We start from the raw sequence: 25059 nt of genomic DNA, 5'->3' as shown, positions 1-25059 counted from the left end.
TGGGGAGATGAATCAGTGCTAGCTGAACTCCGTAGCAGTAAAAGAAATGGAAAAGTATTAGAAAAGATCTCCAAGGCCATGAAGGACCGAGGCCATAACAGGGACACACAACAGTGCCACGTGAAAATTAAGGAGCTACGGCAAGCTTACCACAAAGCCAGAGAAGCAAACGGAAGGTCCGGGGCAGAGCCACAAACTTGCCGCTACTACACGGAGCTGCATGCGATCCTAGGGGGTGCAGCCACCACTACCCCAATCGTGTGCTATGACTCTCTCACTGGAGAAACACACAGGGAAGACGGTTCGGGGAACGAGGAAGATGACAATGGAGGTACTGTAGGTAGCTCACAGCAGCAAGGAAGCGGAGAAACCGGTTTCCCCAACAGCCAGGATATGTTTGTGACCCTGGACCTGGAACCAGTAACCCCCGAACTCACCCAAGACCCTCAGGGCACACAGGAGACCTCTGGTGAGTGTAACTTTGTAACTATTTGTAAACATTACAAAAAAAAAGCAAGCGTGTTTAATGATTAATTTGCCCTGGAAATCGCGGCCAGTACATCTACTGGAAAAGTCTGTTAACGTGTATGGGGATGGAGCGGAAATCCTCCAGGGACATCTCCAGAAAGCTCTCCTGGTTGAAATGGGGTGATTTTATTAAGGGGACATTCAGAGGCGCCCGTTCCTGCTCTTCTGACCAGAAATGTTCCCCACTGTTAACCACGCGGTGGGGGGAGGGGTGAAGTGATCATCCCAGAGAATCGTGTGTGTGTGTGTGTGTGGGGGTGGTTTACTTGTGTTTGTGCCGCATGTTAACCAGGAAACCGCAGCCCCCTCCTTTTACATTGAAACCCCATTTTAAATGGACAGCCCAATTCATCCTTGATATGGGAAATGCGCTGCTGTTTGCAACCTTTCCCGCATGTTAAGAAGGTTAAAAAAGCCAAAACACTGTGGCCTACCATGGCTGCCTGCAAGCCGAAATATGCGACCTTGTAATGAAAGAGTGTACCCATTGTTCTCTAAAATGTGTCTTTTTTAACCACCTCTCCCTTCTCCTCCACCAGCTGCAAATGTTTCTCCTTCGCAGAGGCTCGTGAACATTAGAAAGAGAAAACGTAGGACGAGGGACGATATGTTCACGGAGCTGCAGATGTCCTCCCACGCTGATAGAGCACAGCAGAATGCGTGGAGGCAGTCAATGTCGGAGATGAGAAAAGCCCAATATGAACGAGAGGAGAGGTGGCGGGCTGAATCGCGGGATGAACAGAGCAAGTGGCGGGCTGAAGACGATAGGTGGCGTCAGCTTGCAGACAGATGGCAAGAGGCAATGCTCCGTCTGCTGGAGCATCAAACTGATATGCTCGAGCGTATGGCTGAGTTGCAGGAAAGGCAGCAGGAGCAGAGACCGCCGCTACAGCCCCTGTGTAACCAACAGCCCTCCTCCCCAAGTTCCATAGCCTCCTCACCAAGACGCCCAAGAACACGGTGGGGGGGCCTCCGTCCACCCAGTCACTCCACCCCAGATGATCGCCCAAGCATCAGAAGGCTGGCCTTCAATAAGAGTTAAAGTTTTAAAATGCAGTGTGTCCTTTTCCATCCCTCCTCCTCCACCCATCCCAGGCTACCTTGGCAATTATCCCCCTACTTCTGTGAGGAACTAATAAAGAATGCATGAATGTGAAAAAACAATGACTTTATTGCCTCTGCAAGCGGGAGGGGAGGGTGGGGTGGGGTGGTTGGTTTACAGGGAAGTAGAGTGAACTGGGTCGGGGGGGGGGGTTGGAGGGTTCATCAAGGAGAAACAAACAGAAGTTTCACACAGTAGCCTGGCCAGTCACAAAACTCGTTTTCAAAGTTTCTCTGATGCGCACCACGCCCTGCTGTGCTCCTCTAACCGCCCTGGTGTCTGGCTGCGCGTAATCAGCGGCCAGGCGAGTTGCCTCAACCTCCCACCCTGCCATAAATGTCTCCCCCTTACTCTCACAGATATTGTGGAGCGCACAGCAAGCAGCAATAACAATGGGGATATTCTTTTCGCTGAGGTCTGAGCGAGTCAGTAAGCTGTGCCAGCGCGCTTTTAAACGTCCAAATGCACATTCCACCACCATTCGGCACTTGCTCAGCCTGTAGTTGAACAGGTCCTGACTGCTGTCCAGGCTGCCTGTGTACGGCTTCATGAGCCATGGCATTAAGGGGTAGGCTGGGTCCCCAAGGATCACGATAGGCATTTCAACATCCCCAACGGTCACTTTCTGGTCTGGGAAGAAAGTCCCTTCCTCCAGCTTTCGAAACAGAGCAGAGTTCCTGAAGACGCGAGCATCATGTACCTTTCCCGGCCATCCCACGTTGATGTTGGTGAAACGTCCCTTGTGATCCACCAGGGCTTGCAGCAGCATTGAAAAGTACCCCTTGCGGTTTACGTAGTCGGTGGCTTGGTGCTCCGGTGACAAGATAGGGATGTGGGTTCCTTCTATGGCCCCGCCACAGTTTGGGAATCCCATTTCAGCAAAACTATCCACTATTGACTGCACGTTGCCCAGAGTCACTACCCTTGCTATCACCAGGTCTTTCATTGCCCTGGCAAATTGGATCACAGCAGCCCCCACCGTAGATTTGCCCACTCCAAATTGATTCCCGACTGACCGGTAGCTGTCTGGCGTTGCAAGCTTCCACAGGGCTATCGCCACTCGCTTCTCAACTGTGAGGGCTGCTCTCATCTTGGTATCCTGGCGTTTCAGGGCAGGGGAAAGCAAGTCACAAAGTTCCATGAAAGTGCCCTTACGCATGCGAAAGTTTCGCAGCCACTGGGAATCGTCCCATACCTGCATCACGATGCGGTCCCACCAGTCTGTGCTTGTTTCCCGGGCCCAGAATCGGCGTTCCACGGCATGAACCTGCCCCAGTGACACCATGATTTCCACATTGCTGTGGCCTGTGCCTTGTGAGAGGTCTATGTCCATGTCAATTTCCTCATCACTCTCGTCGCCGCGCTGCAATCGCCTCCTCGCCTGGTCCGGGTTTCGCCTTGGCATGTCCTGGCTCTGCATATACTCCAGTACAATGCGCGTGGTGTTCATAGTGCTCATAATTGCCGCGGTGATCTGAGCGGGCTCCATTATCCCAGTGCTAGCTATGGCGCCTGGTCTGAAAAAAGGCGCGAAAGTAGTATCTGATGGACCAGGAGAAGGAGGGAGGGCGGGAGGGAGGGAGGGCCGAGTGACGACATGGCGTACAGGTACAGGAACAGGGAGAAACACAAACAACTGTCACACAGAATGGTCCCCCCAAAGATTAAACTGAAAACCGTGGGCTTAGCAGGCCATTGATTTCATGGAGGAAGGGGAAGCAAATGAATACAGAACAAATCTATTTTTTACATCTTAAGCTGGCAGCCGACGGTGCAGCATGAGTGATAGCCTCTCCAGTATGATGACGACGGATACCAATCATAATATACCATCATCTGCCAAAAGGCAAGGGGCTGCTGCTGTGTAGCAATGCAGCCCCACGTCTGCCAGCCCCACGTCCGCCAGCACTCAGCATCACCCTCGGCCTCTTCTGGGTGCTTAGCAGACAATACTGGGCAATTGGCAGGAAATAGTATATTACGACTGGTAACCATCATCATCGAAACAGTAGCATGTCTGCCCAGGTGGCCATGATTGACAGCCACACCAGTACGACGACGATGGGTACCAGTCATAATATACCATCGCCTGGCAAGGGGCTGGTGCAATGCAGCCCTACGGCTGCCAGCCCCACGACTATCACTCATGCTACACCGTCTACCGCCAAAAGGCAGTTAGCAGCTGCTGCTGTGTAGCAATGCAGTCCCACGTCTGCCGGCACCCAGAGGACATATGGTGACGGTGAGCTCAGCTGAGCTGAGCGGGCTCCATGCTTGCCGTGGTATGTTGTCTGCACAGGTAACCCAGGTAAAAAGGCGCGAATCTATTGTCTGCCGTTGCTGTAACGAGGGGGGAGGGGCCTGACGACATGTACCCAGAACCGCCCGCGACACTGTTTTGCATCATCCGGGCGTTGGGATCTCAACCCAGAATTCAAAGAAAAGGCGCGAAAGGCGCTTCTCGGCTCTCTGAGCTGTGGCGCAAACGTAGTATCTGACGGACTAGGGGAAGGAGGGAGGGCGGGCCGAGTGACGACATGGCGTACAGGTACAGGGAATTAAAATCAAGAAAGGTGGCTGTGCATCAGGGAGAAACACAAACAACTGTCACACAGAATGGTCCCCCCAAAGATTAAACTGAAAACCCTGGGCTTAGCAGGCCGTTGATTTGACGGAGGGAGGGGGAAGCAAATGAATACAGAGCAAATCTATTTTTTACATCTTAAGACGACGGTGCAGCGTGACTAATAGCCCTCGGCATCTTTCTGGGTGCTTGGCAGCAAATACGGGGCGGTGTATGACGATGGTCCTCAGGCCTATTGCACAATCGGCTGCTCAGGGAAGACTCTGCTAACGTACGATGACCCGACTTGTAATAGGACGGCTAACAGTCGTAATACACCATTTACTGCCAAAAGGCAAGCCCCACGGCTGCCAGCACCCAGATCGCCGATGAAGGCTACCAGTCTACTGCACCGTCTACCGCCAAAAGGCAGTTAGCAGCTGCTGCTGTGTAGCAATGCAGTCCCACGTCTGCCGGCACCCAGAGGACATATGGTGACGGTGAGCTCAGCTGAGCTGAGCGGGCTCCATGTTGTCTGCACAGGTAACCCAGGTAACCCAGGTAAAAAGGCGCGAATCTATTGTCTGCCGTTGCTGTGATGGGGGAGGGAGGGGCCTGACGACATGTACCCAGAACCGCCCGCGACACTGTTTTGCATCATCCGGGCATTGGGATCTCAACCCAGAATTCCAAGGGGCGGCAGAGACTGCGGGAACTGTGGGATAGCTGTGGGATAGCTACCCATAGTGCAATGCTCCGGAAGTCGACGCTAGCCTTGTACTGTGGACGCGGTCCGCCGACTAGAGCACCTAGAGCATTTTATTGTGTGGACACACACAATCGGCTGTATACAACCGATTTCAATAAAACCGGCTTCTATAAATTCGAACTAATTTCGTAGTGTAGACATACCCTAAGTTTGCTGAGAGGCAACCGGGACTAGCCTGCCCTTTGCAGCTGCTAGCACTGGCTGACAAACCGCTATCATGAGCACAGGATGAGGGGCCACATCCACCGCTCAGCCAGGGAACGAGGCGTGGGTTTTCCCTCTGCCTTCACCCCTGGCCACCTCCTCAGGGATCTCCCAATAGATGAGGCACAGCACATCATGCCTGTCATCGCCTCATTGCTCTGGGTGTTGATGTCACGCAGCACAAGTATTGTATATTTTATCTTTGTTGGTCATATTCAGTTACATCTTGTATATACATTTTTTCCTTGTCTTAGATTACACGTGAATCACAATTAGGCATTTAATTAGCTTACTTGATACTTTAGGTGTTTTCTTACTTTGTGCTTCTTTAAATGTTTTATATATTGTGACAGACCCAGACCAGTGTGGTACAGGAGTCTGCTAGAGGGCAATATACTGGTCACTGGATGAGTAGTTTTCTGTTCCCTGAGTGACCAGAGCAGGGGCTGCATTAGAGTAATCAGGAACCTGCTAGAACCAGTTAAGGCAGGCTGGCTAATTAGGACACCTGGAGCCAATTAAGAAGAAGCTGCTAGAACCAATTAAGGCAGGCTAATCAGGGCACCTGGGTTTTAAAAAGGAACTCACTTCAGTTTGTGGTGGGAATGTGAGGAGCTGGGAGCAAGAAGTGCAAGGAGCTGAGAGTGAGAGGGTGTGCTGCTGGACGACTGAGGAGAACAAGCGTTATCAGACAGCAGGAGGAAGGTCCTGTGGTGAGAATAAGGAAGGTGTTTGGAGGAGGCCATGGGGAAGTAGCCCAGGGAGTTGTAGCTGTCATGCAGCTGTTACAGGAAGCACTATAGACAGCTGCAGTCCACAGGGCCCTGGGCTGGAACCTGGAGTAGAGGGCGGGCCCGGGTTCCACCCAAACCTCCCAATTGACCTGGACTGTGGGTTCTTCCAGAGGAGAAGGTCTCTGGGCTGTTCCCCAACCCACATGGTGAATGTCTGAGGCAAGAAAATCTGCCAATAAGCGCAGGACCCACCAAGATATAGGAGGAACTTTGTCACAATATTAATTAATTTAATTCTATAATGTATTTATTTAAATTAAATATATAATTCAAAATAACAAATTCTGCTCTGTAGATTTAGGCTCACAATTGTTTAGTAATGGTGCTGTAACTGGAAAAAAAAAGTTAACTAGATCAAGCAACGCCACAACTTATTCATAGTGGGTTCTAATACTGTTGGCGGGCCTGTCCCCACAGATGCCTGTGCGGCTCTCCCCGACCCAGCTCCAGCCAGTGGAGGGGGTCTCAGAGCCGCAGCCCGGCCATGGTAAGAGCCGCGTGGCTGGGAAGCTGTGGGACCTCCACCTGCCTAGGGCTGTCCTGCTTGGCTCCAGTTGCTTTCCTGGCTGGAGGGAGGGGGGCAGGGTCTTCAGGGAAGAGGAGGGGTGGTGGGAGGGCCCACTTTTTTTAAAAAAGTGGGAGGGCCATGGCTCACTGGCCTCCCTGGTTCCGGTGCCCTTGCATGAACCTTAATGCTGAAAGGGACTAAAGATGCACCTTAGAGATACTCATCCAGGCCCTGCTCCTAAGGGCACTCAGCATCTGTCAGGAGATTCTCGGAAACTTGCTTGACTGGGTATTCATGCCTCTCTGCTCATGCTGCCAGCAAGGTTGAAAAATTGGTTCCAACTGTGGTTATATTTTCTGTCATATTGGCATCCAGGCACAGGGACTAGAAACAGACTACCAAATTCATTCCCTATCAAATGGTGGCTACTAAATATCAACTTCTGCTAATGGTTGACAGAGTGGAATCTGCTATGTCACTTTCTGCCTATAATATAATACAAAACTTGAGATACTACTCTCTGACAAATGCTGACTTTTTAACTGATCCCTTTAGGCAACCAAACAACCATAGTATGGGTCAACGTTGGTGTATTTGAACAAGTGATCTAACAGTGTAAGGTTCCAAATCACTTGAGACATCCAATCTCCTTTCTGAAAATGACAAGACATTCTATTTATTCTGATCACAGACAGCGACAATAGGTGAAACAGAGATTCAACTCTCTTCATTGACTCCCCAGTCCTGACTACATCTGACTTGTGTCTGAAATCCCTCACATAGAGGAGATTTTTACATTTCTCTCAAACTCAAAAAATCCACAAATTCCTCATGTGACTGAATACTTGTGGACCTTACCGAATGGATATAAGATTGAAGTCCATTTACTATTATTACTTATTGAGCAGTGCTAGATATTTACAGTGAACATCCATGCTCTAGTGCAGTGTTTCCCAAACTTGGGACGCCGCTTGTGTAGGGAAAGCCCCTGGTGGGCCAGGCCGATTTGTTACCTGCCGCATCCGCAGGTCCAGCTGATCGCAGATCCCACTGGCCGTGGTTCGCTGCTCCAGGCCAATGGGAGCTGTGGGAAGCAGTGCGGGCCAAGGGACGTACTGCCTGCCGCTTCCCTCAGCTCCCATTGGCCTGGAGCAGTGAACCGCGGCCAGTGGGAGCCATGGTCAGCTGGACTTGTGGACGCGGCAGGTAAACAAACTGGCCTGGCCTGCCAGAGGCTTTCCCTACACAAGGAGCATCCCAAGTTGGGAAACACTGCTTTAGTGAGTTTACAGATTCAGCTAAATAGCATACAGAAAAATCTTGGGTGAAAGAGAAGGTGCAAACAGTGCCAGTGAGAAAATTACCTTCAAAAACTAAGGGAAAGAAAAGATTTAAACAAGTGGATTCCATGCATCCTATCATTTTTGTTACCTTACTTCCCCCCCACCTACACAAATTAATTTTTTTCTTCTGTGGTTATATCGTGTGTATTAGACTGTAAGCAATTTGCAAAAGGGACTGTCATTATCTAATAACACTGCTCCACAGCCAAAATGCTTCTGAAATAAATGTAGTCAAACTTTACTAATTCTGGGTCACTGAGAACGAAAATGATGCTTAAAATTGTTGATTGGCTCTAGTTTTCAAGATATGCTATTGGGTCAGTATATATGACCCTTGACTTGGGAATGGCGGAGGATAAGTGAGTTATAAAGGGAAGGGATCTCAATTTAAACCAGAAATGACTAAAATACATCTTTGACTGGATCTACGAATAAATCTATGACTGGGTTTGGACAGTACTTGCTTTTTAGGCAAAACAATGAATGATGCAATCTGAAGCTGGTATTGCATCATACATTATATGAATTGCATCATGTTATTCCTAGAAGTCATGGATGATGCAATCATAACAAAGCTTACATCACTCTGCTGAACAAATTGCCCTATATCAGCTCTAGAAATCATACAGTGTTGTGCTCTCTTATTTGTCAGTGTTTGATTTTGCAACGGGACACATTTCTGTTTAGCCAAAGTGAGCAGAGATGCCTCGTACTTGTGTGAACAGTGCAGATAACTTCTGCTATGTTTGTCCTGAAGTGACTTTTGCATCACAAAAGCGCAGTATAACCACTATGGTTAAGAAAGCCTATCACCTTTATTTTGGCTGCAAAATTGGAGATCAGGACAAGAGGTGGGCCCCACACATATGCTGCAACAACTGTGCAACAAATCTTCGCCAGTGGTTGAACAGAAAAAGGAAATCTATGCCTTTTGCAGGTCCTATGATTTGGAGACGGCCAACAGATCATACCAGCAATTGTTACTTCTGCATGGTGGCTCCAGTTGGGAAAGGTGTGTCAAAGAAGAAAAAGTGGACTGTGCATTATCCAAACATTCCATCAGCTATATGCCCAGTACCCCACGGAGAAGGACTGCCGCTTCCTGATGCACCAGAATCATTCTCACTTGAGTCAGACAAGGAAGAGGAAGAGGATGAAACTTCTGGTCCTGAACCATCAATGTCACAGGACCCACATTTTCTCCCATCCTCCTCCTCTGAACCACACCTCATAACACAAGGTGAACTGAATGACCTTGTCAGGGATTTGGAACTACCCAAGAGTAAGGCAGAACTGTTGGGCTCCAGACTACAGCAGTGGAATCTCCTGGCAGGTGATGTTAGGGTTTCCATGTTCCGTGACCGTCAAAAGGATCTTGTCCCATTCTTCTTCATGGAAGGTGATCTTGTAGCCTGCAACAACATCGATGGTGTGATGGCAGCCCTCAACATCGTTCACGATCCAGATGAGTGGACACTGTTCATGATTCATCGAAGAAGAGTCTTAAAGCTGTTTTACTGCATAATGGCAATGTTTTGCCATCAATTCCAGCTGGTCATGCAGTCCATATGAAGGAAACCTATGACAACATGAAACAACTTTTGAGGAGCATAAACTATGACCAACATCAGTGGCAACTTTGTGGCGATTTGAAGGTTGTTGCTCTCTTGCTTGGTCTGCAGACTGGATACACAAACTACTGCTGTTTTCTCTGCGAATGGGATAGTCGTGCAAGAGATTCCCACTACATCAAGAAAGATTGGCCACTCCGACAGTCATTGGAGCCTGGGAGGAAAAGTGTTCAGCATCCACCACTTGTTGAATCAAGGAAGATTTTGTTACCACCCTTACACATCAAGCTGGGTCTGATGAAGAACTTTGTCAAGGCCATTGACAAAACACAAGCAGCTTTCAAGTACCTCCGTGGAAAATTTCCAAGGTTAAGTGAAGCTAAGATAAAGGAAGGTGTCTTTGTTGGTCCTCAGATTCGTGAACTTCTTTGAGATGATGCATCTGACCATGCCCTGCATGGCAAGGAAAAGAAAAGAAGCCTTCCAGTTAGTGGCAATAAATTTTCTCGGAAACAACAAGGCAGACAACTACAGGTTGTTGGTGGAAAACCTCCTCAAGGCATACAAAAACCTTGGTTGCAACATGTCACTAAAGATACATTTTTTTTTTGCACTCTCATCTAGATTTTTTTTCCACCGAACTGCGGAGCAGTGAGCGACGAGCACGGAGAGCAATTTCACCAGGACATTGCAACAATGGAGAAACGCTATCAGGGCAAATGGAGCCCATCAATGCTTGCAGACTATTGCTGGACAGTGACAAGAGATGCTCCATTTAATGAATACAAGAGACAAGCCAAGAAGTGCCAAGTAGACACTGAATAGGACTAAACTATGTACAGAATAGTTTTTTGCCTTTTGTTTCATAATAAATTTTATTTATATAACCCTTTTGCTGATTTTTATAAAGTGTTACATAAACAGGACAGGTGAAATATTATCATGTAAAGCAACCATAAACATATGAAAAGACCTAGGTTTACAATTTATGATTAAAACTCTACTATCTACACAATATACATAGACATAAAATGTAGGACTTATGTATCTTAGAAACAGTAGCCAATCAGTTGTTTTAATTGTCATATTTGAATTCAGCACATCAAAATACATAATAAATAGCACATTTTATCTCTGAAGCAGACGACTTCTCAAAAATTGTAGACCAGTGTAATAGATGTTTTGGAAAAAACAACAAACAAACATATTAAACCCACACAGAGCCTTCTATAACCAGAGGCTCCTTGAAATTTATTAGGGACCTTGGCATGTGAATACTACTGTGATGGGCTCTATAGCAAACCTGCCAATGAACTGGGGAATTAAATTGAGTCATATTATACACCTGCTCAGATGTAATGAGGAGAAAAATTCCCTTATGCGATATGCAAGCTTCCATATCTCAGATACACAGAATACACCCCCCCGAATACACCCCCCCACACACACACACACCCACCCCAACTTAGAGCAGGAGACTCTGAAGGATGGGGAGTAAGCAGTGCCTTGGCTCCAACAGCTGAACCAGCAAGGGGATACTGGTTCTTATTATTCTTCCTATCTTTCCTTTGCATCAGGCTAGGTTGCAATTGTGCCTTCAATATTGTTTCCTTGAGAAACTGCCAGCTCTCTTGAACTCCTTTATCCCTTAGATTTTATTCCCATGGGTCCTTACCTACCAGAGCTCTGAGTTTGTTAAAGTCTGTTTTTTTTTAAGTCTATTGTCCTTATTCTCCTTCTGCTCTCGCATCTTTCCTTTCCTTGGGCTCATGAAAGCAATGGGATGAAATTTAAAGAAAAGTGCAAAGTATAATGCACAACTACACAAAATGGGGAATAACTGGCGAGGTGGTAGTACTCCTGAAAAGGATCTAGGGGTTATAGTGGATAACAAATGGAATATGAGACAATGTGATGCAGTTGCAAAAAAGGCTGATATAATTCTGGAGTGTATTAACAGGAGTGTCATATGGAAGATGCGAGGTACCTTTCCTACTCTACTTGGAACTGGTGATGCCTCATCTGGAATACTGTGTCCAATTCTGAGTACCACACTTCAAGAAAAATGTGCAGAAAATGGGTAGCCCAGAGGAGAGTAAGAAAAATGATAAAAGGTTTAGAAAACCTAACCTATGAGGAAATGAATATATTTCATTTTGAGGGGGGAAAAAAATATGTTCAGGACTATTCTAAAGAGGATGGTGATCAATTATCCATTGAAGGTAGAACAAGAAGTAATGGGCTTAATCTGCAGGAAGGGACTCTTAGACTAGATATTAGAGGAAAAAAAAACTTTCTAACTCTGCGAGTAGTTAAGCTCTGGAATACGCTTCCAAGGGAGGTTGTGGAATCCCCATCACTGGATGTTTTCAAAAACAGGTGAGACATGTCAGCGATTGTCTAGGTTTACTTGGTCCTGTCTCAATGCAGGGAGCTGGACTTGATGACTCCTCAAGGTCCCTTCCAGGCCTACATATCTATCATTCTATGAGATACTACTAGAGTTGGTGTAACCAGACCCACACGGACTGATCACCGTTGTATATCTCTCTAATTTTCTCTTTAGCACATCCCTCAGCCTGCGCCGCTTCCCACAGCCCCCATTGGCCTGGAACGGCCAGTGAGAGCTGCGATCGACCGAACCTGCAGACACAGCAGGTAAACAAACCGTCCCAGCCCACCAGCGTATTTCCCTGATGGGCCACGTGCCAAAGATTGCCGATCCCTGCTCTAAAGTGTCTTCATGCATCCCATCCTTTTATACATTTTGCTAGTTCTGGACCAATATTTAGACATACTACACAGTACATCCTAATAAAACAAACAAACAAAAAACGTCTCTCATTTCACTAGAGCTATTTTTTAATATATAATCATTTTAAAACTCATCAGAATACTAACTTAATAACTAAATGATGAGCTATCTGACCAGAGCATATTGTTTATAGCAGCACTTCTATTTCTGCTATAGCTAGCAGTTGCAGGACTATATATTGTACACGCTTTCTTCAGTTCTTTATTTTCATTGCCTCTCTCATTGCTATTGTTTTTGGACTTGATAATAGCCCTAACTAATGGTCTCTGCTTCAAATATCTCTGACATTTATGCCTCTGCTCCTGCTCTGCTCTAAGGTCTTGCTCTGCACAATAAATTTCCTCTAAAAGGCAGGCATTGTTTCCCTCCTTGCTGTTCACTTGGCATGTCATAGATTGCCAATCAGTGATTTTTTTTTTCTTAGTACTGTTATCACATTGTATAGTCTTGGTTCTGAACTGATATTCCCACTTTTAGCTCAGACACTGCATCTTCCTAGCTTGTTTGTATACTAAATACTAGCAGGCATGATTGATGCATATCCCTCTTCTGCATATAGGATTGTTTATTTGTTTGTTTTGCTTGAAATGTAAAAGCAGTAACAGAATTGTGTACTAGTCGATTCTGCAAGGTACTGATCAGCCGCTGAGAAGTACTGAGCTGTCTCTACTTCCTTTAAAATTAATACATGCAGCTTGAGGATGCAATTTGAACACTCAAGCCCTAAATAAGGGAAAACATAATTTTGAAAACTAAAGCTTCCAAAATAAAGCAATGTATTCCAACAAAAACAAACAAAAAACCCTGAGTCTTTTTTTCTTTTCTCTGATTAAAGCTTACAATAATTATCCAACTTCAGTCTTGTGTGTTACACTGTATCCATAGTATCAGCCAACCTATTCTTCTTAAAAGCCACATTCAAGGAGGGCATCCTTTGGAGCGTTGCAGATTTTTCTAGTCTCAGCAGACTAATGTTCTTTTTTATGGTCTTGCTATAAAAGGATCTAGCAATATTTTCCTGTTTGTCTCATTGAAGCAGTGCGTTCCCTACACCATGCACAAAGAAGCAATGAGATAATGGTTATGGCCATGTGTGATTGGTGAAAGCTGATACCAACACTCTTGAGGATGCTGTACTTCAAAGTACTTGAAAGTTTGTTTTGATAAAAGACAAAGGGACCACAGGTTCAATTTTATGATCAAAGGCACAAAAAGAGGATGACTCTTGATAAGCTTCACTTGCTAGCTTTGGACTGTGTGCACTCAAGCTGACAGAGTTGACTGTATGGTTAAGCTGGATAAGAAGATGAGCGACACAAAGAAAATGAGGGGCACAGAGAAAAACAGACAGGAAATACATGAATACTTGTCAGTAGTAGGAATCATAAGATCTGAACAAAAGAGGTTTTTATATGCTCAACTAACATCCACCAGAAATATTTCATAGGTGCATTCCATAGGCTAAAAATGACATCTCCCTGTGCTGGTTATGCTCTGTCTGCCAAAAGAGACTCACCTTCATGGAGTGGAGGGGATGTTACTGCCACCACATTCTGCATCTTTATTCCTTCTGCAGTGCCACAGAAACTGTGCTGTTGAGTTGCCTCAGAGAGAGCTGAACCTGACCCTTCCAACTGCACAGCTTAGTGGTTTAAGGCTCACAGAAGCCACAGTTGGGAATGTCAACAGGGTCACTTCAGTTTACTATCCGGTGCTTTTGGATGAGACCTCTTTAAAAGCAGAGCTTCTGTCTTGTCTTTTGCACACTAAAGATTCTATGCCCAGTTCAGTAATAGGGGGTTGTTTCATCTCCTTGACTAATAATTTTCTTCTTCTTCCTCCTCAACTTTTGTACATTAGACTGGCTGCCTGGTGGTTGCTGGCCACTGGGAATTGTCTTTTATTTTAAAAATGACTATGTCTGTACTGTATTTTGTAAAGCATTTTCAGATCCCATAAATCTAAGATAGATAAAGCAATGTAATATTTATTTTCTTGCATTTTCCATATATAGAGATTTTTTTTTCTGTCTCAATAAACATTAATGTAGATTAACTTCAGGACTGAGATAATGAGCGCACAGAGACAGTAAGATCTTTGATTAAGCTTGGAGTTTTGAGAAACACTTAGGAAGAGATTCTGATAAACAATGTTGGAAATATTAGACCTTCATTTAGGAACATCACTTAGTGCCATTCTTCTGTAAGCAGAAGCTTGTTACTACTTTGTATGAAGATTCACCCATGACTTTGGTGTACATTCTGCTGTTCTCTCTCCTGCTGATTAATGTTCTCTTGTTATGTTGTGTTTTTCCTTCCCTTTAACTGTGTTGCCCTGACAACCTCCTTTCTCCACTAAATTAGATAGTAGTAGCACCTTGCATATGTTTTCAAATACAAAGGAACAGGCATTCCTTGCCCCAAAGATTAGTCAGTTTTAAAAGACTAGAAGCCAAAGGGAGATAGATTCATAGATTCATTCATAGATTCATAGATTCTAGGACTGGAAGGGACCTCGAGAGGTCATCGAGTCCAGTCCCCTGCCCGCATGGCAGGACCAAATACTGCCTAGACCATCCCTAATAGACATTTATCTAACCTACTCTTAAATATCTCCAGAGACGGAGATTCCACAACCTCCCTAGGCAATTTGTTCCAGTGTTTAACCACCCTGACAGTTAGGAACTTTTTCCTAATGTCCAATCTAGACCTCCCTTGCTGCAGTTTAAACCCATTGTTTCTGGTTCTATCCTTAGAGGCTAAGGTGAACAAGTTCTCTCCCTCCTCCTTATGACACCCTTTTATATACCTGAAAACTGCTATCATGTCCCCTCTCAGTCTTCTCTTTTCCAAACTAAACAAACCCAATTCTTTCAGCCTTCCTTCATAGGTCATGTTCTCAAGACCTTTAATCATTCTTGTTGCTCTTCTTTGGACCCTTTCCAGTTTCTCCACATCTTTTTTAAAATGCGGCGCCCAGAACTGGACACAATACTCCAGCTGAGGCCTAACCAGAGCAGAGTAGAGCGGAAGAATGACTTCTCGTGTCTTGCTCACAACACACCTGTTAATGCATCCCAGAATCATGTTTGCTTTTTTTGCAACAGCATCACACTGTTGACTCATATTTAGCTTGTGGTCCACTATAACCCCTAGATCCCTTTCTGCCGTAATAGAATGTATTCCTTTGTAGAAAATTCTAGTATAGATGGTTTCCATCTCTGTTTAATAGCAGTTTTTGGGGTAGATTTTAAAGCAGTCTGCATTGATTTAGGTATTTGAGATAGTGGAAGTTTCTTGGTTAAATCCCCATGCAAATATTTAGAAAAAAGAAATCCTTTAACACTTATGTCACATTCAGCTTGATTGAATGCCATAACACTGATTAATGCAAAATGCAGCATAATGGAATTTAATATATTTCTTTTGTGTGTGTTTATAAAGCTTATTTATGCATTAATAAAAATGTAAAACAAACAGTGATTGACTGAGTCTATGAAAAATTACTTGTGCCTGGACATATGATGTCTTTTAAAGAATTGTCACTACTTATATTGGTATTGTGCATTTTTACATTTGAGACTCTTAACTTAAAACTGCTTCAGCTGAGCTCTTATGGTACAGGATAGGACACAAGCTTTCCTTGCTCCAATATGCTTTTTATATTCCATTAATCTCAGGCTTTGCATTTTAGTTCATAGGTTGATAACCAACTGATATTCATGGTATTAAAACTTGGTATGAGATTCGTGTAGAAATATGCAAAGCAGATCAGCATCAGCCCTACCTCCCCATAGTAGAAGTTCTAAGTCTAGGATGAAGGAACAAGTTGCTATAGAGTTGCAGTGGTCATGGATGACTGCTCAGATTTGTCTGCTACTTTAGACTGATTGTCCTACATTATGGGTTCTATTACAACTTTACAATCCTGAACTATACTAGAAGTGGGGGAGCAATGGGAAATGGAGCACCAGTTGTAGGGTTGGTGTGGTGATACTATGCCTGTAGAAACCATTTACAGACACAATGCCTTCACAAGTGCTGGTGGAAGCACAAATACCTGAGGCACTTACTACATCTGATGAAGCAATGTCTATTAAGGTGATGAAGAACCTGGGCAAACAGAGTGAGGTATAACATGCACTCTCCCCCTCCCTTCCAGCACTATTCTGTATAAACAATTTGGTATGTAGAAGGGGCCTGGACATTGACTAGAGGTCAGATTTTTGCAGGTTTGATTTCAAAGGGTGTTAGGTTCTCTTGAAAATGCTGCTGGGTGTCTATTTGCCTTTTTAGGCCTAAATAGCTTTTAAAAACCTGTCCTAAATCCCTGTCAGAAGCAAGTATCCCCTATGGGCTTGAATACTACAGGTAGCTTTGGCCCTTTGTACTCACCAGTTCTTGGCAGCCAAATTATGGCTGTCTTCTCTGCTGAAATTTAGTATTGCCTTTCTACCTAATAAATACGTACAATAAAATCCATATTTTCCAGTGAAAGGAATGTTGCCAGTGTTTCCAGTAATGTATTGCTCAAAAATCAAAGCTGATCTAAAACACAATCAACTTTCACAAAAGCCTATGTTTTTGTTTAAAAGAATCAAAACTTTTTGACACTCTAATTTTAATGCTTATATATTTTACACCAGATAATGGAGTATTTTGCCAGGTTAACTATATTGTTATCCTAATTAAATCTGATTTTTGTTGTGGACCAATTGATGTATCAGTTCTATGGGTCAGATCAACAGTGTTGAAATTATTTAATTCTCTGAATTGCTATTCCTTCCCCCAGTTATTAAGTATGAGTGCTAAATAGTTCAGTAGTTTGAGCACCAGCCTGCTTAAATGCAGGGTTGTGAGTTCAATCCTTGAGGCGGTCACTTAGGGATCTGGGCAAAATCAGTACTTGGTCCTGCTAGTGAAGGCAGGGGGCTGGACTCAATGACCTTTTGGGGTCCCTTCAAGATCTATGAGATAGGTATATCTCCATATATTTTTATTTTTAAAGAGACATTTATGACCCCCTTAGAAAAGACTTGCCTTGCCCAACTTCAAAAATTACTATTACGTTATTGCTATAGTATCTCAGCCTGATTTATAAAGAACACACTGTCCCAAAGGTTTAGTATTGTTCTCTTAGCTTTCCTCAGTTTGGCCAAAGTCAATTCCTATCTCTATACCTGAGCCACAATATTCAAGAATAATACTGGGCACCCCTTACCATTTTCAATATCTGCAGCTAAAATAGTATGCAATGAACAAGCTGATAACTGAGCATTTCCAGTCTCCTAAAAGTGTTTTAATTTTTTTGCCTCACCCACCTTGTTGAAAATCTGTTGCTTTCATTCATCAGGCAGCAGCCAAAGCTGAAACTGATAAGAAATCTAACAACTCTACTCTGGGTGGATGAACACAATTTCTGTTCCCGCTTCCATCTGATAATGTTTCCAGATCAGTAAAACATGTATAGGTATTAAAATTGTTTATCCAGCTAGCTCCAGTTTTTAACTTATTAGTAATTCGGGGTGCGGTATGGAGAGCCTCAATTTCTCTGAATTTTAAACTCTAATGTATATGGAACATTGATCTGACATGGTAATTCCTGATTAGATAGCCATCTACTTCAGCTTTCAAATGCCAACAGTGGTAGTGTTGCCATTTCACACAATTATCACACGTAAGGTAAAATTTGGGTTGGTTATTAAATTTCACATGACACAATTCCCATCTTGAAACGTGTGATTTTTATTTTTATTTTTTTGCTTTCCTTATTTAGCTCCAAAGGTTACTAAGTCCCATTATTTTTCAATAGGTCTGAAGCCAGGCTGCCATCAGAAAATGGCTGCCACTCTATGGTCAGGTAGGACACAGAGGATCAGAACAGAGGCTAAGTAGGTGGAATGAGTGATGGACTGCACATTCAGGAGAATGTGCAGGAGCAGTACTAGAGAGGGTGTAAAAGAATGTAAAGCGCATGGAAGGCGTCTGAGCAGGCCCAGGGGAATGTGTGGGATAGGGAGAGATTAAATTTAATGGGGGGCATGCAAGGAGCTGGAGGGACACTGAGGAGATGCAGAGGATAGCCATAAGGAAGGAGGATGGAGAAGGATAGAATGGCAGCTCCTCAACTCCTGAGGTTAGGGCAGGGTAAGTAAAGTCCCTCCTCCCCACCTTTTCAAATAGCCAGTGAAGAGGCTCGCTTTTTTCCCTGTGCATTTAAGGTCAAATTTAGAACCTAATATGATACCACACATGTTGGGGGGTGGGATTGGGGTGGGACCTTCCGGATAAAAGCATAAAAAGCAGAAGGCAAACTAAAAGCCATCATGTATTTTTTTGTAAAAGCCATGAAACTTTTTAAAGTCAATATCATAATGGAGGGGGGGAGGGTTTGGACTTATCATTTTTGAATGGCATTAGCAGAACTGCAATAGTCAGTCCCAGAACTTTCATAGAAAGGAGCAAGTGTACCAGAGATGGGCAATTCTGAAAGCTGAACCATGTTGTTTGCTCCCACAGAGTTCATTTAAACCTGAAACAAAACCAACATATCTTGTGCAGATGGCTAGGTGCTTTTCCAGTATCACTTTTGGGGAGTTCTCAAATAGCAAGGTAAATATTCTTAGAGTGTCTTGATTAAGAGAAGGGGGTAAATAGTAACATATAAGAAAATTTAAGAATAACCTACAATTTTACTGTACATTAATCTTGTTATATAAAATTAACATTAATCTTTTAGTGCTAAAAAATCCTTTAAAGGACTAAAAGTCCCTTCAACCATCTACTAATCTGTCAGCCAGTAATGAGAGTGAAAATGTGGTATGCAGTATAAATTACTTAAGTGGAACCTTTCATCTGCCCATAATTCTGATACATCAGCTCTCAGTGAAGGCAGAACACTCAAAACGACTGTAACAATAAAAAAAATATTATCACAGTAGGTAAAGCTGAGCAATTACCAGAAGAGATGAGAGAAATTTGATCTCTAGCTATAAACCTCTACATTGTCATATCTCTTGCTGTTTGAAGGAAGAGAGTTGGGAAGCAACTTCCAGCCCTGCAATAGAATGGGGAACCAGGTAGCTTATGTTTGTGTTTCTTACAACTACATTCACTCTCACTGGATGTTTATTTTGCAGACTGAGTCATATACAACCCTCCTGTAGATAAACTTCTGGGAAGGGTAAAACTTTCACTCCAAATTCTGTAATTTAGTGCTTGTGGAGGTAAGGTTATATCCTCATTTCAGGGAGCAGAGAGGTGTTCATGGTTCATGTGGGTGAGTATAGGGCTTATAAGGGACATGAGGAACATGGAGTTAGTGCTGCGCAAAAAATTTTGGCCATACTCTTGATAAGAAATGCAGATTTGGTGACACTAATGCATTTCAAGAATTCATGTCTGTTTTGCTGAATTACTCATGCTGGGGCAAAAAGTCAAAATAGTTTTATTTTTTTCAATTGGAAACAACTTTGCTTTGACATTTCCTTTAATTTTGTTTTTTAAAAAAATAATGCTCAATGAAAACAATGCTTTAAGTTCCAGGTTGACTACTTTTTTTTCCAAAATTGCAAATGAACTGAAAAAGTTATTAGCACACTTCTTCTTGGATAGGATGTATTCTGGGCTATTCCTCCAAAGCCCCCTATTATCCATTGCGCTGTTCCAGCCTCCATTTACCGCTACAATCATGGCTGCACAGGGAGTCATGTGGATCTTAGATGTCTACTCCTACCCTTGCAGCCATGTTTCATTCTAGCCCTCAGATTAAGAAAGAACAGGTGAAATCCTGGCTCACTGAAGTCAATGGAGTTTTGCCATTGGCTTGATGGGACCAGAATTTCACTCCAGATGTGCTAAGGGGATAACTCCACCTCTATCACTAGCAACTTCAGTGCAAACTTTTTTGATAGGAATCTGCGTGATCTCCAGGGAAGCATGCCACTGAGGTACAGTTCCATAAAGCAAGATTTATGGGAAAACAAATGCATCTCCACATGATAGACATGAGAGCCTTCCAGATATACCAGCTAGCACTGAATAGGGAAACAAAAATGAAGCTTCATTATTTATAATATTTTATACAAACTGCATTCCAAAGTCCTTTCTGGGGTTAAATACTATCGTTAGTAGTAATCTCTGTCACCAGCTGAAATCTATTATTTTAGAAACAATAGGATCAGAAGAGATCCTCTTCAGAGAAGGGTCTAGCAATGGCAGTCTTAGATAGTGTGAAGTGACAGAGGGAGCCAGTGTTCTAATGACTCAAAGCTGCCAAGTGCTGAACACTGTAGCCTGACCAAGCAAAGTACTTAACATGCTTTAAGTTGAGCACTGTCTATGAGACTGTCCATGTGCTTAAAGTTAATCACATTAAGGCTTGTCTACATTAGCCACTGGATCAACAGGCAGCTATTAATCTAGCGGGGGTCGATTTATCAAGTCTAGTCTAGATGTGATAAATCGATCACTGAGCGCTCTCCCATCAACTCTGGTACTCCACCAGGGTGAGAGGTGCAGGCAGAGTCAACGGGAGAACGTCAGTTGTCAACTTACCGCAGTGAAGACACCGCGGTAAATAGATCTAAGTACGTCGATTTCAGCTACATTATTCACATAGCTGAAATGCATAACTTAGATTGATTTCCCCCCTCCGCTCCCCCCAATGTAGACCACTTAGTGTTTTGTTGTAGTAGGCTAGAGGCCTCAGCGACTTGGAGGATAGAGGTGTACAAATGGAGTGAGCCCAAAGAAGTTGGGCCTGATTTTTCCACTACTTTGTATAGCCATTTATATGGTGGAATGCCAGCATTTTGTACCCACTCCGCCTAGAATGGCTAGACCAGTGCCAGGCAATGAGAGAGAAGCCCAAGAGTAGGTGAGAGGAAGACTAGAATTCCATCAAACGTGCAGTGAGGGGTAGAAGCCAATAACAGTGTACTAGCCTCTAAGCTTGAAAATCAGTTTTTTTATTGACTTAGAGGCCAAGAATCTCCATATCCCAAAAGAAGAAAAATGTTCAGTCATGTGAGAATAGATGTGGTGTAAAGTATAGTGAGGGAACCAAACATCAACCAGAGGGCCTAAGCCAAAGACAAGGTAAACATCATCCAGTGCACAAAACCTCAGAAGAAAAGCCCCATAGAAGTCCATACTGCACCATCAGGACAAAGTGACTAGAGTAGTTTGGGACATATTCATGAAACCTTTTTTGTCAGAAAATGTGGATTCATCAAAACCAGACGTTTGGATCTGGAAAAGGAGTTTGGAGGAAGAGAGACTCACACTATCACCCCCTGGAGAGCCAAAGCCTCTGGTTATGATATTTATGGGGGCAACACAAGTCCAATTTCCTGCTACAGACCACATACTGATTCTGGGTCCCCACCACCCCAGGTGATTGTCCTAATCACCTGGTGATTCAGAGGGGTCTCTAGTTTTTCCACTGAAAATCTTCACAAGGTCTTGGTTTCACCTTAGTATAGGATGGGAAAATCATTTCCCACCCAGCTCTAAGAGTGACTTTATGTCTCAGAACATTGCAATGCAATAATAGCTTTAAGTGTTTTTACAGTGTGCAACACAATAGACCCCTGATCTATGATTGCAATCTCAAGATACTACTGCAATTCAGTAATGTAATAATTATTTGTATAAGAGTAGTGCCTAGGCTAGAGGTACCAATCAAACCATAGTAACAATATGTACTAAAAAAACAATCCATGACCTAAAGTGGTTGACAATGACAAGCCACAATAGGTGGAAGAAATGTGCATGAGGGGAGGGAGGAAGAACAAGGTAACAGGAATCTGAACATGTTTTTTGCATTGACTAGATTGGTGCAATATTGCTTTCCACCTGTCTAGTCACTATCATCAAAGCAGAAGACTATTATGAAGGGATTTTAAAGAGCATAAGGCAGTGATTCTAATGGCACTTAGACATGACAGGTATTAAAAGGAGTAAAATGTTATGGCTAACGTACCATTCTACTTGCAATACACAAAAAGCTGTATAGTCGTCAATATTTTCCAATAGCTTCACTGGTCTGTGAAGGAAAGCTAGAGTCTCCCGGAAAGTGGCCAAGTTGCAATTTTGCATCTGTACAATTTTGCTAAGGCTGTCAATGACTAGGGAGCTTTAAAAGCAGGGGCCTTCTCATTTGTTGTTGGATTGCTTCCCAGAAGCTGCCAGGACGTGTAAAGGTAATCAATCACTGTATTATACAGCACCTTTCATAAACAAATTCAAAAACCGCTAAACAGTTAAAAAGAACATCAAAGAAACATGTAAAGCAAATATGAGTAAAAGCAATTAGTGCAGACAAAACAATGCACTTCAGAGCTGAAGAAAATGGGAGAAACATTTTGTGAGGGAAGATCTGAAACTGCTCAGATAAAACCAATTGCAAGTGTGCTCTGGAAAAAAAATATTCCTTTTGATCAAGAATTGCTATGGAAAATACAGGAAACCCATGAGACTTTATGCAGGCTTTAGGAGCAGATAAAAAAGATGGACTATGTGAAAATGGGAACCGTAGTTTGGATTGTGACTAGCCGTGCAAGGTAAAATAAGGCTATTGAAAGTTTTACAATATAAAAAGGCTCTTGACTTGATTTTGTGCTTGACTGAGAAAAAATTAAAGTGAATAAAATATATAGATAAAAACATTAGGTACTTTGAGAATAAAATACCTAAAGTGCTTGTAGTGTTATGAAATGCATAATTTGTAAATACTCTGAACAGTGTTCTGCGATAGTGTTGCCACTAAATATCAGTAATTAATTAGTTGAAATCCTAAATAAGGCGGAGGTAGCCACATTCTGAGTAATTGTTTTAGACTACATGGTGGATATAAGTTCACTTGGAACCAATCTTACTTCTTGAACAAATCATAATAATCAATCTTGATTCAGCTGTGATGTTTCAGCTGGGAAACATTAAACACAGCTCCCAACTTCCTGGAGTTAGCTGCTGAAGAGTTCATGATAACTTTCACAATTCCTTTTTCAAATGGAGTGAAGTAGTAGTTAGTGTAAAAAGCTCCTACCAGAACTCTTTATTAATAGTCAGTCTCACATATGGTCATAGGATAGAGTTATTCATAAGAATGTAATTAGTAATGATCTAAGACTTAATAGTTGAGATTTAAAGTAATCCTTAAAAACATAGAATTAGTGCAATGTTATTTACATCAATGTACGATGGTATTAATCCTATTGACATCATTGGAGGTACAGTAATGCAAAATAAACAAATGAGAAAAGAATCAGGTCCCATGTCTTCAAATATATAGCCAAAAATATGGTGATGTATTAGCTCATTTCTTTAGTGCCTCCTAGTGGCTGGGCTGCCCCTGCCACCACCTGTTGGTTGTAAGCCTCATTAGACAGGTCTTCAGCTGCTCAGCCCTCCAGCCAAGTCACACAGTCAAAATGGATGTACCCCTTCAAGGATAGCAAAGAGTTCAAATGCTCAGCCCTCACCATGGTCTTCAGCTGCATCTCTGGGCCCTTTAAATCCAGCCCTTTGCTTGGTCTTCTAAAAGAGCCTCCCCACCCTTGACCTTAAAAATCTCTAAGGAAGGAGATTCCACCACGTCCCTTGGTAACGTATTCCAGTGCTTCTCCAACCTCCTAGTCAAAAAGTGTTTCCTAATATCCAACCTAAACCTCCCCCGCTGCAATTTGAGACCATTACTCCTTGTTCTGTCATCAGGTAGCATTGAGAACAGTCTAGATCCATCCTCTTTGGAACCCCCTTTCAGGTAGTTGAAAGCAGCTATGAAATCCCCCTTATTCTTCTCTTCTGCATACTAAATAATCCCAGTTCCCTCAGCCTCTCCTCATAAGTCATGTGCTCCAGCCCCCTAATCATTTTTGTTACCCTCTTCTGGACTCTTTCCAATTTTTCCACATCCTTCTTGTAGTGTGGGGCCCAAAACTGGACACAGTTCTCCAGATGAGGCCTCACCAATGTCGAATAGAGGGGAATGATCACATCCCTCGATCTGCTGGCAATGCTCCTACTTATGCAGCCCAAAATGTCATTAGCCTTCTTGGCAACAAGGGCACACTGTTGACTCATATCCAGCTTCTCATCCACTGTAATCCCTTGGTCCTTTTCTGCAGAACTGCTGCCTAGCCATTCGGTCCCTAGTCTGTAGCAGTGCATGAAATTCTTCCATGCTAAGTGCAGGACTTATCCTTATCGAACCTCATCAGATTTCTTTTGTCCCAATCCTCTAATTTGTCTACTTCCCTCTATATCCTATCCCTACCCTCCAGCGTATCTACCACTCCTCCCTGTTTAGTGTCATCTGCAAACTTGCTGAAGGTGCAATCCACGCCATCCTCCAGATTGTTAATGAAAATATTGAACAAAACCAGCCCCAGGACTGATCCTTTGGGCACTCCTCTTGATACCGGCTGCCAACTAGACATGGAGCCATTGATTGCTACCCGTTGAACCTGATGATTTAGCGAGCTTTCTATCCACCTTATAGTCCATTCATCCAGCCCAGATTTCTTTCACTTGATGGCAAGAATACTGTGGGAGACTGTATCAAAAGCTTTGCTAAAGTCAAGAAATAACACATCCACTGTTTTCCCATCATCCACAGTGCCAGTTATCTCATCATAGAAGGCAATTAGGTTAGTCAGGCATGACTTGTCCTTGGTGAATTCATGTTGACTGTTCCTGTTCACTTTCCTCTCCTCGAAGTGCTTCAAAATTGATTCCTTGAGGACCTACTCCATGATTTTTCAAGGGACTGAGGTGAGGCTGACTGGTCTTAGTTCCCCAGATCCTCCTCCTTCCCTTTTTTAAAGATGTTCACTACATTAGCCTTTTTCCAGTCATCC

General features: G+C 43.5%; 1 protein-coding gene across 1 annotated transcript in view; it reads left to right on the top strand.

Moving 5' to 3' along the window:
• Window positions 1-266: 266 nt before the first annotated feature.
• The window catches only part of LOC128830823 (uncharacterized), a 50159-nt gene continuing 25366 nt past the window's right edge, over window positions 267-25059 (top strand). Inside the window, exons 1-2 of the mRNA XM_054016614.1 lie at window positions 267-469; window positions 1068-1401. Coding sequence (XP_053872589.1) covers window positions 394-469; window positions 1068-1401 — 410 coding nt within the window. The 5' untranslated portion in view covers window positions 267-393. The remainder of the gene's footprint in view (window positions 470-1067; window positions 1402-25059) is intronic.

Source organism: Malaclemys terrapin, chromosome 2 (genome assembly GCF_027887155.1).
Source record: "Malaclemys terrapin pileata isolate rMalTer1 chromosome 2, rMalTer1.hap1, whole genome shotgun sequence".
NCBI classification, from domain to species: domain Eukaryota; kingdom Metazoa; phylum Chordata; order Testudines; family Emydidae; genus Malaclemys; species Malaclemys terrapin.
The sequence above is the reverse complement of the archived record's forward strand: the minus strand, read 5'-3'. Positions and strand labels throughout refer to the sequence as shown.